Source organism: Folsomia candida, unplaced genomic scaffold (assembly GCF_002217175.1).
Source record: "Folsomia candida strain VU population unplaced genomic scaffold, ASM221717v1 Fcan01_Sc006, whole genome shotgun sequence".
Lineage (NCBI taxonomy): Eukaryota > Metazoa > Arthropoda > Collembola > Entomobryomorpha > Isotomidae > Folsomia > Folsomia candida.
In genome coordinates this window covers 209,028-221,983 of record NW_019091198.1, presented here as the reverse complement: position 1 = coordinate 221,983, position 12,956 = coordinate 209,028, and the positions used below count along the sequence as shown (strand labels likewise).

At 41.7% G+C, this 12,956-nt stretch overlaps 1 protein-coding gene and 1 long non-coding RNA gene across 2 annotated transcripts in view; one reads left to right on the top strand and one right to left on the bottom strand.

Annotated features, from left to right (window-relative positions):
* Positions 1 to 12,956, top strand: part of LOC118436106 — a 53,352-nt gene that overhangs the window by 39,687 nt on the left and 709 nt on the right. The gene's annotated exons all lie outside the window — the stretch shown is intronic.
* Positions 4,270 to 12,452, bottom strand: LOC110851413. Its single transcript, XM_022099181.2, has 5 exons — positions 10,621 to 12,452; positions 9,520 to 10,440; positions 7,618 to 8,294; positions 5,020 to 5,130; positions 4,270 to 4,641 (listed from the first exon to the last, which is right to left on the bottom strand). The coding sequence occupies exons 1-5, from the start codon at positions 10,774 to 10,776 to the stop codon at positions 4,536 to 4,538; spliced, it is 1,971 nt and encodes a 656-aa protein (XP_021954873.2). The 5' UTR covers positions 10,777 to 12,452; the 3' UTR covers positions 4,270 to 4,535.

Here is a 12,956-nt window from a genome sequence, read left to right as displayed (position 1 = left end):
ACAAAACCCACCAACCAAGCTGGAAGCTGGAGGAATTCAGTAGTGGGACAGAAAAAGACCAAGAAGGGTGGAGAAAGTCGTTCACGGTGCGTACTTTCTCTCTCTCCAAGGAAGGAAGGGAGCAGCAGTATGGATTTGAAGGAAGAAAGCCAGCAGCCAACCTGAAGTCGGACTTTTAACCATAGCAAATAAATTCGTACGTAACGTATGTAGTCCGGTCCACTGTGCAGTAGGTGCACAACTTGTGTGTACGTATGTATGTACATGCTTTCTCTCAAATCGCACTCCCAGCAGCGTGGAAAGATGCAGTACACATTCCTCTCGAGATCGTTCATTTGCGCCCATGAATTTATATGTCGTTTCATTCCGGCATGCCCTCCGTCGCCATATGCGTAGTGATGCTGGAGCGAAACATACGTAGTTCTCCCTCCGCATTACGAAATGATTCCATTTTAAAAAAGTTATTCCTTTTCCTCTCATCGCTCCTCAGTTTTGAATCCAAACAAGCTCCTCACGAACGGACGAATAAACTTGATCGCCACGAGCAATTACGTTGTAACGAGAATGGATGGAGTGGTTTGCTCCCTCCTCCACATTAAATTTTGAGCGGAGGCATCAGTCTACGAGTGAGGGGAAAAAGTAGACTAGCGACGATCAAGTTTTGCAGGGTGGGGAAATGATGTGCGATTTCCGCTAGTCCCTTCTTCTCCATACTGTTAAACTTAATGGTGTTGAAGAAGATGTTCGGAGGGAATTTTTCTCTCCTTCACAATCCACAGCATTTGAGGAGAAAGCAGTGGAAAGAGTGCGAGGGAGAGAGAAATTCTATGAAATTCGAATGCATTTTCTCCCATTATTCCTGAAGGGGGCTTAATCTTTGTTTTAAATATGTCATTTGCCGTGCGGAGAGAGATATTTAGAACGACTGTCTCCCCGAGGAAATACAAAAGTGACTTCTCTGCATGGAATCACTAATCGCAAAAAGAGAGAACAATGCGACGCAACAGAGCCACTTATATTTTGAGGGCTCTCGCTCCAATCCAACTTTTACGAGTCTCAACTCTCAAGCCAGTCGAAGTCTATATAACCTGAGCCCTGACCCAGGAAAAGTATTTGCGATGATGCAATAACAATTCTTTTATGTTGCATCCCGCTCACGGATCCCTCTAGGATTTTGTTCTAATCAAATTCATAGGTAAAATTCAGAGGGGGGGATTAGATACTTATTTAGATTTAGGTGTTTCATTATAACACGAAGGCCAATTCGCACACTTGGTTATAATTCTTGTCGTCATCGTCAGTATTTCTGCGGCATTGAAAAGATTCTTGAATCCTGCGTGTGCACACGGTAAGTATGAATAACTGTCCCTTAAATTCCACATCTTATTGTGTGAATGGTATCGTGACGGCATTTCACCAAATAATAAGATTTCATTCCATACATTTCCCCAGATTAACGGGGATCTTTCACCTGGCGAGCAAATATTAATTATGTAAATTCTAAGCGAAGAAACACACACACAGAACTATAGGCAGGAATTCCTTTTGTAACTGTACAACACGAGGCTGCGGCAGTGAGTTTCTCCGCATTTCTCATCGATCAAACCCAAAACACCAACTTTACACTTTCCCAGCAATCTTCTTACTTTGAGTAAAATCCTTACATCATTTTGTTCACCGACACAAAATAATTGTCACCACGGTTTAAAGTTTTACCACGCAAAATTCAAATTCTTCACGGTGTCCAAGGTTCAATTATTCTGGGATCGTTCTCAAGTATTTATCAAGTCTTGTCACGACTGGAAAATATTTGACGTCATTTTTTACCCTTGTCGTAAAAAAATTTATGTAACTCTTTATTCGCAATGATTCACAACGACCGACAATTTCATTTGCAATTATTTTGTACGACACTTTGCACCCAATAAACAAATATATTCCTTATTGTCACATACATACATTAAACATGAGCACGCAAGTAAATTTGGTTATACAGTGTGCATTTCGGAGGTCCATATCACGTCCCATGGAGTAAATTGAGATGGAACATGCTTATACCGTAATCCTGCACATGAGGAAAACCCGACACGGGTAATAGAGAAATTTACACCCTAATCTTATCCCTGGTGAAAACTGAGCAAAATCTGATTACAACTTGAGAAGCTAATTCTCTCCCTCTCACTTTACTTTGGGCCATCAAAGGATAAAATAAAATGTAGCGTGGCAAGGAGGAGGCACACATGTTACTGCAAATTGACTTATTTTCCCCTGGCAAACTTTTGTCTGTATGAATTTTACTACTACTTTTGTTTTATGTAGTGGCATGTGAGCTTTGACGACTATTTCTTCTACTTTGATCCCTTGCGTTGTAAACGTGATTTTTTATGGTGTCGTCGTATTTAGTAGTGCAGTCAAATATTTGATCTGTGAAGATTAAAAAAATTGGATCGTGGCGATGCCTTTGATAGCTTTAGGATCCCACGAAACGCAATTTTGCTCAAAGTTTTAAAATTTGTACTTCCAACTCTGGTATTTTGTGGAGTGAGGAGCGTATCACAATATCTGGCACCATTTGGTAAAGCATCCCTCCGTAATTTTATGGGAAACTTCCTTGTCCCATTTTGCAGTCAGTGGGAAGGATTTTTGCTCTCTCAGCTTGCCAATCTGAAAACAGATTCCATCCATCCATTTAGAAATCCGGATTAGATTCGTTATTCTTATTGCTCTTTTGCCACCACCACCGCTACCAATCTTCGCAATAAGGTGCAGAGTTTGGATACAAAATCTGGATGCAATTTTTACGTTTTTCGCTTTTATATTGATTTGATTTTCAACTTGTCTTTTTCCTCTTTCATTCTTCTAAAAGGCAGCCGCACTGCATGTTCTTTTGTCGGAGTGTTGAAAACAAAATCCTCGCCTGCCTAGAAACGCACGGTGTCTGAAAAATAAAGAAATCCGAACCTGCATCATGCACAGGGAGAGGTGGGAGAGGAAGAGGAGGAGGAAATGATGATTTATTTAGGGCCAAAATTGGGCGATGACATGGAGTGTCCTACTCAAGTGGAAGTAAGTAGGGAACGATCTCTTGGACGAATGATTATTTAAAGAAGAGGAAGAAAAGGAAGGTGACACGATGCAGGATGGTGGAGAAAGTCAAAGTCCTCGTTGGCTGTATGCATGCCATGTTTCGCGAGAGAGAGGAGGAGACACGATGGTGGATGTAAATAGGTGAATAGATGAAGATCATTGGCAATGAATGATAATGGACCTCGACTACTCTGTCCTCTTTTCGGCAGGCTAAAACTTTCCCTTCATCCTTTCTCAATATGCAGCAACACCACTTTTCGCGAGGCTGCTGTTGCTTGTGCTGTTATCTCCAAATCCTTATTACACTCTCCCCCAAGATATACCAGACATCAAAAGGTTTTGGAAAATGATTCTCCAGCCCAGGTTTCGAATACATGAATTTGTAATGATTTGGCTCGGAGAGAAATAATGCTTTCGGTTTTAGTGGTGCGTGACCTAAAAATTGGAATTTGCTGCTCTTTATTTCATCAAAATTTAAATTACAGTGTGCATAAGGATTCAAAGTCGTAAAGCAAATGGAGCTGGGTTTTGGCACAGGGCTTTCTTCTCAAACCATCTCATCTGCTCAGAAATGATGATGAAAAGAGAAAGCCGTCCGTCCATCCGTCCGTACACATATTGTCAACAGCTGCTTTTGGTTGGTAGCCACAAAATTGATCCACTGGGCCGGTGGCGTGGCTCGCAATACTAATACTAATAATAATAATACGTATATAATAAAAACTACTCTCCCACTTTCCTTCACTACATGTCGTAAGTTTTCCGGAATTTAAATTCACGATCTGAGCGAGGAACAACAACTCGAGGGAACGATAAGTGCACATGTCATTATGAGAACTTGATACGGTTGTTGGTTTGGCAGTCTGAGGAGAAAGCAATGAAGTTTGGAGAGAGTAATTCATAATAATGCTCGATATCGTGTCGGTTAACGGCTGCCTTGGCATCGCCTCGCCTCTCCCAGACATGATTTTATGTCTTCTTTTATTGTATTATGCATCTGCATCATGAGACGTAAAGAAAGTGGTGAGGAGAAAGCAGACACTTAATTCTTTCTCTCTCTCTCTCCAAAAAATGGGAGATCCATCCACCTCGACTGCTCCAATCGAAGGACGACGAGGTCTCTCAGGGCTGTCTGCCAGGAATACATGAATCAATTCAAATGGGCTCGATCTCCGCTTTTTATTCCCAGTTTTATAAATTCTCGTAATCTGCATTCGGGCCTGTTTTTATTATTTCTGAACAAAGCGACACTCCAGACTAGAATGCGTTTTAAAAATAAAAAATACACTTTATTAAACAACCCTTTGACCTTCCCATCACCATGCCGTAATTCATACACACATATTTATATGCTATCTAATCGTCTAGAATATAATGCCATTTACTTGCATATCACTAAATAAAATTTGAAATACTGTTGCATAAAGTTTTATGCAAACTAAAAAAAATCACTCGGCTTTTCCAGTTTGATTATGTTGTCGTTCGCCTCCTCGTTGGTCGTTTATTCCGCCGTCGTCCTGCTGCCTGAGCAGTTTGCCATGGACCATGTTGCATCTGCAGAAAGAGGCAAAATTCAACAATTTGTAACATAGAAAGGGTTTTATACAGGAAAAATGCGTATTTTCTCGTGCAGAACGTGAATCCACATTTGCATGAAATTGAGAAATATCTACATACTCGAGCCGTAATGGAGGTCAGATTGGGAATGATTTGATTCCAATGTGTATACCGAAAAAAAGCTAAATTGTGATGGCTGTCAAATTCAATGCAAATAGTAACTCGTTTCTACACGTGCATGAAAAATTGCAGGACCGAACCGATTTGCCGGATTTTGTTGATACGCAAGTATCAAGTACAATTGTAAGCAAGCAAATTTTGAGAATAAAAGCCGAGGAGGACGAGGAAAAAGACTGGAAGGCAGGGGCGACTCACTTGGAAAACATTTTGACACAGGGGAGCCCATCCCACCCAAGGAGGGAGTGCAGGACGGCATCAACAGTCAACTCGGTCTGGATTTGGCCCATGATAAGGCGAAGTCCCACGCTGAAATAAATAAAAAATAAATAAAAAATCAAATAAGGGAAGAGAGCTCAGTCAGTGAATGAGTTTGGTTTATCCGATATGAATTAGTGCAGGATCTGAAATGGTGTGGATGATGTCCACAACTTTTATTCTTTCCTATTATATCAATGGGTCAGGTCAGAGACAGTGGACAGACGGATTTTTCGCTCATTTTCTGGCTGAACCGTATGCCGTGTGCGGGTATGAATTTCATTGAGCACGAACAGGAGTAGAGGAAGTGGAGAGAAGTAGTAGGAAGCAGAGAAAAGGAGAGATCAACTTGCTGACCATTTGTGGAGCCCAATTTTCGATTCTTGGCAGCCGTCCCTTGGGTGCATCCTACTATGTTCTACTGCTCTTCTTGGCTCTTGGCTGCTGGTGGGGAAAGCTCTACAGGACAACACTCGACCTGCCAAATCCTCCTTTCCCAACTCATCTGACTATTACTTTGCTTTCTCTGCTAAGTACAAAACACGGTACTGGTGGGGCTATAAAATCCCAGAATAATTCAGCACCAGCAACATCGTTTGAGCTCACACCCACAAAAACGTGAGTTAGTAGTATGCACACAGGACTACCCCTCTCCGGTGTCATTTGGTGGTAGTGCTCGCCACGAGACGAGCCCGTCTCGAACATTTCGAGGCGAAACCAACTCCAGCTCGTCTCGCCTAATCTCGGTCTAGGTTGGATGTCTCAATACAACAAATATCTCGGCATTTGGCAACCAATACGCGATTTTGCCTTCACATAGTTTTCTGCAAGGATGGGGCAGCTTATACAAGGAAATGCACTTTCACCCAAAAATTTCTTACGCGAATAATTAAAATTATATTCGGAACTTTTACCGATCTGTAAATATCTCGATTTTTATGTAAAAGGTACTCAAATTTAAAATTGCTTGTTCTAATGAACACTGACGGGATAATTCATGAGAATTTTAAGTAAATATTTAATGTTCTATCGCAACTGCTCATTTAATTTAGAGGGACAGAATTAAATATGGATATCTCGTATCTGACGAGTCGAGATATCTCAGATGACAAAATCGTCCTCTCGTCTCGTCTCTCGAGTCATTTTCGAGCCGAGCCAAGGAAATCTCGTCTCGTGCCGAGCACTATTTGGCATATAATACGGGACTTAATGCTCTGTTGAATAAAAGATAAAAACACAGTTTGCTGGTTGGCTTGTGTTAAATGCAACAAATGCGGTCAGTGCCCGATTCTAAATGTGGGACACATAATGGTTTTTTTGCGTTGGAACGTAAGTCGCACATATTCAAACTTCAAAAGCTGCTGAAACTCCATTTCTCTCTCAACAAACTGGATATTAAGTAAGAGTCAATAGAGCGAAAACACAAACTTCTGGCAAACCGCTCCTCATGTCGCGTTAAGATTAAGATGAGCAGGGAAAGTGCGCCTATCTTAAAAAGCACTTTGTCTAGCAGAAAACGTTCTGAGGCCAGTTTGTTACATCATTTGGGAGAAAAATAGTCCCTTATCAGAGTTTTACAGGGTGTTCAATGTCTAATCAAATTAAATGCGAGTATAAGTCTTGACGATGAGCAAGAAACTGCTTCCCTGGTAGCTACGTAGGTTCACAGTTGGCCACTGTGCCACGCCACCTTGTAAATAAAAATGAGGAGTGGGCATTACCTTAAAGACCGGAACCAGGAGCTATTTATTCCTTCCCTGAGAGAAAGAGAGACAACTTTCTTTCGACCTTTTTTTTGTTCCTAACTTCCACTAACTTGCACTCGATCGACTTGTCCAAAAATGTGGGAACCTTATCTTTCTCGATTCTCTCGTCATCTAGTGTTCCTCCTGACCAACCGAAATATAATAAACCTGTCATTCCTCTTGAATTGGTTGTGGTCTGGTGTCGAGTCGCACATTAAATCAGATCAAACTATTTGAGCCCTGGGTACAATATGTATCAAGAAATTGTGCAGTAGAACTAGTGACAAAATGGAGTTCAGGCGCAAAAAAAGGAATGACCGGCCAAACTCTGTACAGCAAAAAGCTCAAGTCCGTCGACTTTGAGTCGAGGATGAAATATTTGCTCAGCCAGTGTAGTGACCGGAGGGAGGATGGTGCAGAATAGAATGTTGATGGGAATATAATGAGATGTTTCTTTGCGATAGGAAGGCGGACCAGCGACATTTTTTCAGCGCCCATCCTTGGACCTCCTCTTAACAGCCTTTTATCATATGCTCCCGAGTCCAAGAAGTTGTCATTCGTGGTTAATGGAGTGTAACCCATTTCCACGGGAGAAGAATAATATTCGTGTGGACGTTATACACAAAATCCGAGCGTAATTACTGCGCAAATAAGTTTCTAAGTGTTGAATTCATGGCTTGGAAAGTCATAAAGTACTTACTCGGAATCTCAGTGTCTCAACTTAATCACAATTTTCTCCTGCTTTCTCTTCCTCTCTCTGGAGAGATAAAAATGTGACAAATTATTCACCTACCTATTAATCCTGGCAGCAATTGAATACAGGGACCCATGCTGAGCCGACGTTTTATCCAAGTCTTGACAATATTTTGACCAAATGCAGTCCAACGCTTGGGTATCCTTCGTGTAGGCGTTCACCAAATTAATAGCGGCGCGGAACATGTTATTCACATAATTAGAAGTCCTGTTGGGCAAAGTGTTCACTCCCACATTGGTCGCGTTACGATTCGATGTCACCACTTTTTCCACTACTTCTGACCGGGTTTCATTATTCTTTTCCTGGTGACCAGGTCGGTTCTTCACAGCGTCAGAAATCGGTAGCAGTCCTTTCCCATCCTCGGATCCATTAAAAAGAGTCGTTGTATCCGCTTCGGTGGGCGGTTCGAATAAAAAATTCAGTTCGGAATGATCCAGATCAAAGTTGTCCAGCTTTCTCCCTTGTCGAAGTGCATGTTTGTCATCGCCGTTCCTGCCAATCTGCCCAGAGCCTCCCATAAAGTTGTGAATTTGATTAAGGAGAAAGACTCCAAAGGACATGAAGACGAATGCTGAGAGTGAATTTTCGAGAGCATTTCGTCCAACGGAAGCCGATTTTGGAGGAGGGAATAGTAACGAAGGTTTTTTCGAGTACATCTGATTTAGTTGGCTGAGTAGGTTGTTGTTATTGCCCCTTTGGACCGTCTCGTTAATGACCTAAACATCAGAAAGGCCGTTAGAAATGGCATTAGAATTTGTATGTACCTTCTCCTCAGGAGGGGAGGTTGTGTACTATCAACTCCCAGATCTCCATGCCCTTTGGATATGTTGTAGTGTCCCATGAATGTACAAGAACCCTGAAGTGGTTTGATGCCATGGCCACATTTGCGCCCACTCAAAGGTGCCCAAAAACCGCTTTCACTCCAGCTTTCACTCACTTAAATTTACCCCAAAAATCCAATTTTACTCGGATTTTCAAATTTCTTTCACCATTATGCTCCCAGATAGTTGCTTTCTTATTTCCAACATCAAACTCGACTTTTCAATTTTTTTAGTATTTTTAAAATTTAAAATTCTGAATGAGCATTGTTGTAGCAATCAACAAAGCTAATTATGCCTGCGAAATAAACATCAAACAAGTTGAGTTTGGTGTTGGAAATAAGAAAGCAACTGTCTGGGAGCATAATGGTGAAAGAAATTTGAAAATCCGAGTAAAATTGGATTTTTGGGGTAAATTTAAGTGAGTGAAAGCTGGAGTGAAAGCGGTTTTTGGGCACCTTTGAGTGGGTGTGGCAGGCGCAAATGTGGCCATGGCATCAAACCGCTTCAGGGTTCTTGTACATTCATGGGACACTACAACATATCCAAAGGGCATCGAGATCCGGGAGTTGATAGTACACAACCTCCCCTCCTCAGAGCAGTATGCAATTACGGGAACCTATCTCTCCCTCTCTTGACGACATTACATTCCGTTTGTCAATATTCATGATAGTGCTGTAACGTCTACTCCGTCTGGATATTATGGAGAAACTTTGGAAGAGCAAGAATTTCGGAGGAGAGTCTCAATTTGACCTATCAAGCAGAACTTCAAGAGTGAGTCGTACTGGGAAATTGAGACGGTTGCTCGCTCACTCGGATTCATCCTGTATGCAGGATTAACGCTTTGAAGGAAAGATTTTCTTTTGGGGTGGGATTGTACTTACTTCTCAGCACAGTTTGAAGGCTATATGCCACGTATGTTACAAATTAGTTGTAGCAAGAAACGCAATAAATACTTGACCTACTTTAATTGGTTTTGGTTTGAAACAGAGAAGGAAGCGAATAATATTATATGTAAACTCTACTCCGACTTCTGGCTGAATTCTGAATTTGGAGCTAATTAGTTTATGTAGTCAGGGATGTAATGACGAAGAAAGAAAATAATTAATTTGGCTTGGCATACCCTAAGAAATCCTGTCATGTCGAGCCCATCCTTGCCTCGCTGGTACACATCTGTGATTAGTTGAAGCATATTTCCCATGGCTTTTAACGGGTCCCTGGCACTGGCGGACCTCGTGTCGACAATTTGTTCTTCTTGGTCTTGTTCGTAGTCCTCATCCGCCGTTTCATCCTCCCTGCTCCCAAGAGGAGTTGGTTCACGATATCCCTGATTCTGATAATAAGTGTCATCATCTCCTTGTAGCGGAAAGTGATCTTTCCTCGTCTGATATTTTGGAACACCATCACCGTGGGAAATCCTGTCCTGAAGTTGGGAATTGACTCCTCGTGGTGGTGGTGAGAGTCGTATGTTGACGGTGTCTGTGGGTCGTTGAGGAGGATGTCTTGAGGATGATGGTGACTGGACGAGAAGAATATTGCTTCTAGGCTGCTGAACCATGGTGGGTGGATCACGTTGAGTGTTTGGAATCATCGGTCTGGAATTGACTGATGGCATATTAAACGTGGGGTAATGGTCGTCATTATCATCTGGTGAATCTGTTTCTATCGGTGACTCGTCCTGATTTGGATCCATGTCATCTTTCTCAGGATTGCCATGACTCTTGACTTCATCCTCAACCTGGTCAAGTTGAGATATCTTGTTCTGTTTGTCAGGATTCGTTGCGGGTAAAATCTTGCTTGGCGATTCCTCTTTTAATGTTCCTAAGTTTTTTGTATGTATTGTTTTCCCATCTTCAAGAGTTCCCATCTCATCGTCATCGTCCACCACGGTGACGACGCCACTGCCCACTCTTTTCGTGCTACTTACAACAGGATGAGAAATTTTGCTCGTAAATAGCTTTTGCAATTCATCCGCCAACTTTTTAGCTTCTTGCACGGGAGATTCAGACGTGGTAGAAATAGACCCCACGACGTCTTGTTTGCCCTAAAATATTCATTAAATCGTCGCAAATCATTAATAATACGGAAGCTGAACTTGGGGACAAAATTAGAATATTTAGTAGTGTGTAGCAACGAGTCAGGCTAGAAGGCTTGGTTGCCTTTGAGATTATGTTCACACGAGGAGACACTTGTTCATAAATGCGGAAAGTTTAGTGGTGAATACCTTCATTGAGAGTTCTCTGGTCTTCCAGGATTTCTCCATCGAACTTCTGTACGAAGTGCGAACTCCAGATCCGTTGTATATCACGACCACAACCGCCACCACGCACCCCATCAATAAGGTGAACCCAACTGCTGCGGACACTTTCCGAGTGTCCATTTCCTCACAAATTATATATTTATACACTTGTGTGTAACACTGCACTGCTATTATTTCCTATTATCTCAATCTCTACTAAAGTGGTGACGGTCATGAATTCCAGAAATATCGTTGTTGACACCCGGATTTTTCACTAGATTAATGCAGGTCAATTATCAGAATGCTACTAATTTGATGAGGCTACATGATCTGTTCAAATCCTTGGGAAATGACAACGTTGGTTGGTAGTTGGTTTTTGCGGATTCCATGTTTTGTGCAAATTTTGATGCAGTGTATTCTATCCCATTGTATGGTATGAGTCGTAGAAACGGTGTTTGAGCGATTGTGGGTGAACAGTTACGTAATTAAATGCACAAGAACTGTCTGCATGGTGTGGATGAATGAGACAGGGCAACATCATCACGGCCCCAAAATTTGTCTTATCCATTGTACATACACTTTACTCGAAGACTGGGTGAAGATCATTTACAGTAAATCGAGGTATCAACGTATCTTTTATTAGTAAGTCAGTTGCATGGCTGTTACTCGTCAAAGTGAGTTTACCTGCTTGGCCATTGTCATCTCGAGATTACGCAGCATTATTATATCCCAGATTTCAAGAATTACACAGAAGGGGAATCAACGGACTGGAACAACAAAGCAAAAGAAGAAGCAGAAGCAGAAGCAGCAGACGTGTTTTTTTCTTCCTCCTTGGTCACGGGAAATTTGCATGGGGGTGCTCTGGTCAGGTGGTGGTGGTGTTAGTTACTTGAATCGTCACTCTATTTACAAAAACGTGCACAAGCCGACCTCAAAAACGGGTAGATTTTTTAAGTCTAGATGCCACGATCATTCCGCGATGCATTACTTACTGCATCCTAGCAGATTATTTAAAAACCTTTTTTTTGCTGTTTCCGGACCAAACTCTCCACTTGATTCCACGCACACTTTGACGACATGGCGAAGAGACGCTGAAAATTGCGAACGTGTGGATGAGTTGTCTCCCATTTGATTGCCAAACCTAGGCACCAGTTGATTTTGTATTCATTTTTTTGTCACGGGAAATTTCTGATCAAGTTATGGTGATCTTACATAATTACTTGGGTAGTTGCCCTTTAGAAAAACATGCACTTGCATAATACAAGGAAAGCCATGCTTAGAACCAGGCCTTTAATCCAGAGACCGCAAATTATCCACGATTATTCCCATGCAGCATCGCTTTCGTCGGTATCAAACCTGAAAAAAACCTTGTAAACCCTTAATATTTGTTGATGTAAACAGTTTACTTGTAATATGCTGTTGCAATCCATTATTTGTATGTGACACAACAATGAGAGTAAACAACTGCTTGTGAACAACGTTCCATTGTGTGCTAAATGAAAAGCATAACAGGATTTTTTCAAGATGGCATAGCATAAGATACAACTTGAAAAACAAATATGATGCTATGTCATCCTCCTCTTTTCTACCACTTGTTTCAGATCTGTGCTTGTTTCTCAGGAATATCATCATCACAAATTTGTCTAAAACCTTTACACTTTACTCCTCTCCCAAAAATCCTTGTATTCAATTTGCGTCCACACATCTCACACTGTCGTGTCGTCGTCGGATTTGACGTTATGAATGCCATGTGATAAAAGCAGGAAAGTGCATATTTGGGTAAGCGAATTTTACAAAGTGTGAAACACAACTTATCGCGACAGCATTTTTTCTCGAACCTGGCAAACGCATGTAATGTGAGAAAGAGTAATAAAGCTGGGGAAAAGTGCTCTGGGATGCAGTGCTTTCCCAGCCCAGTAGTTGTACTCCATAAATAGCAACAACAAACCTGATTCGAAAGTGGCGAATGGAGCATGAGAACTTTAGTTTTCCAAAATTCTGGATCTCCTCCTGTTTACTCTCTCCATCGCCCGACACAGCGGAGAAAAGTGAATAATAATCTATGCTCCTTGTCCGCACTTTCACTCGTCTTGGTATTTCGTTGGCTGGCAGTGTGGATTTAACTCGAGCTAACCCAACACCAAGGGAGAAAGAAGAAGAAGAAAGAAACTGCTGGCAGGGAATCAGAGACAGCTAAATTACTGCAATGCAACGTTTCCTCTTCTCCTTCCACCTTGTAAAGGAGAAAATGGTGTTGGTGGTGGTTGAGTCTCTGAGAAATCTCCACTTTCTCAGACTCCACCAGTGCTTTCCCCTCCACT

Excerpts from the sequence above, each read along its gene's own strand:
- LOC110851413 (XM_022099181.2), bottom strand. The coding sequence starts at position 10,776 with ATGGACACTCGGAAAGTGTCCGCAGCAGTTGGGTTCACCTTATTGATG. Across the intron at positions 8,295-9,519 it reads ACATGACAGGATTTCTTAGG|GTCATTAACGAGACGGTCCA; the intron begins GTATGCCAAGCC and ends TCTGATGTTTAG. Across the intron at positions 4,642-5,019 it reads TGTGTCAAAATGTTTTCCAA|ATGCAACATGGTCCATGGCA; the intron begins GTGAGTCGCCCC and ends CTCTTTCTGCAG.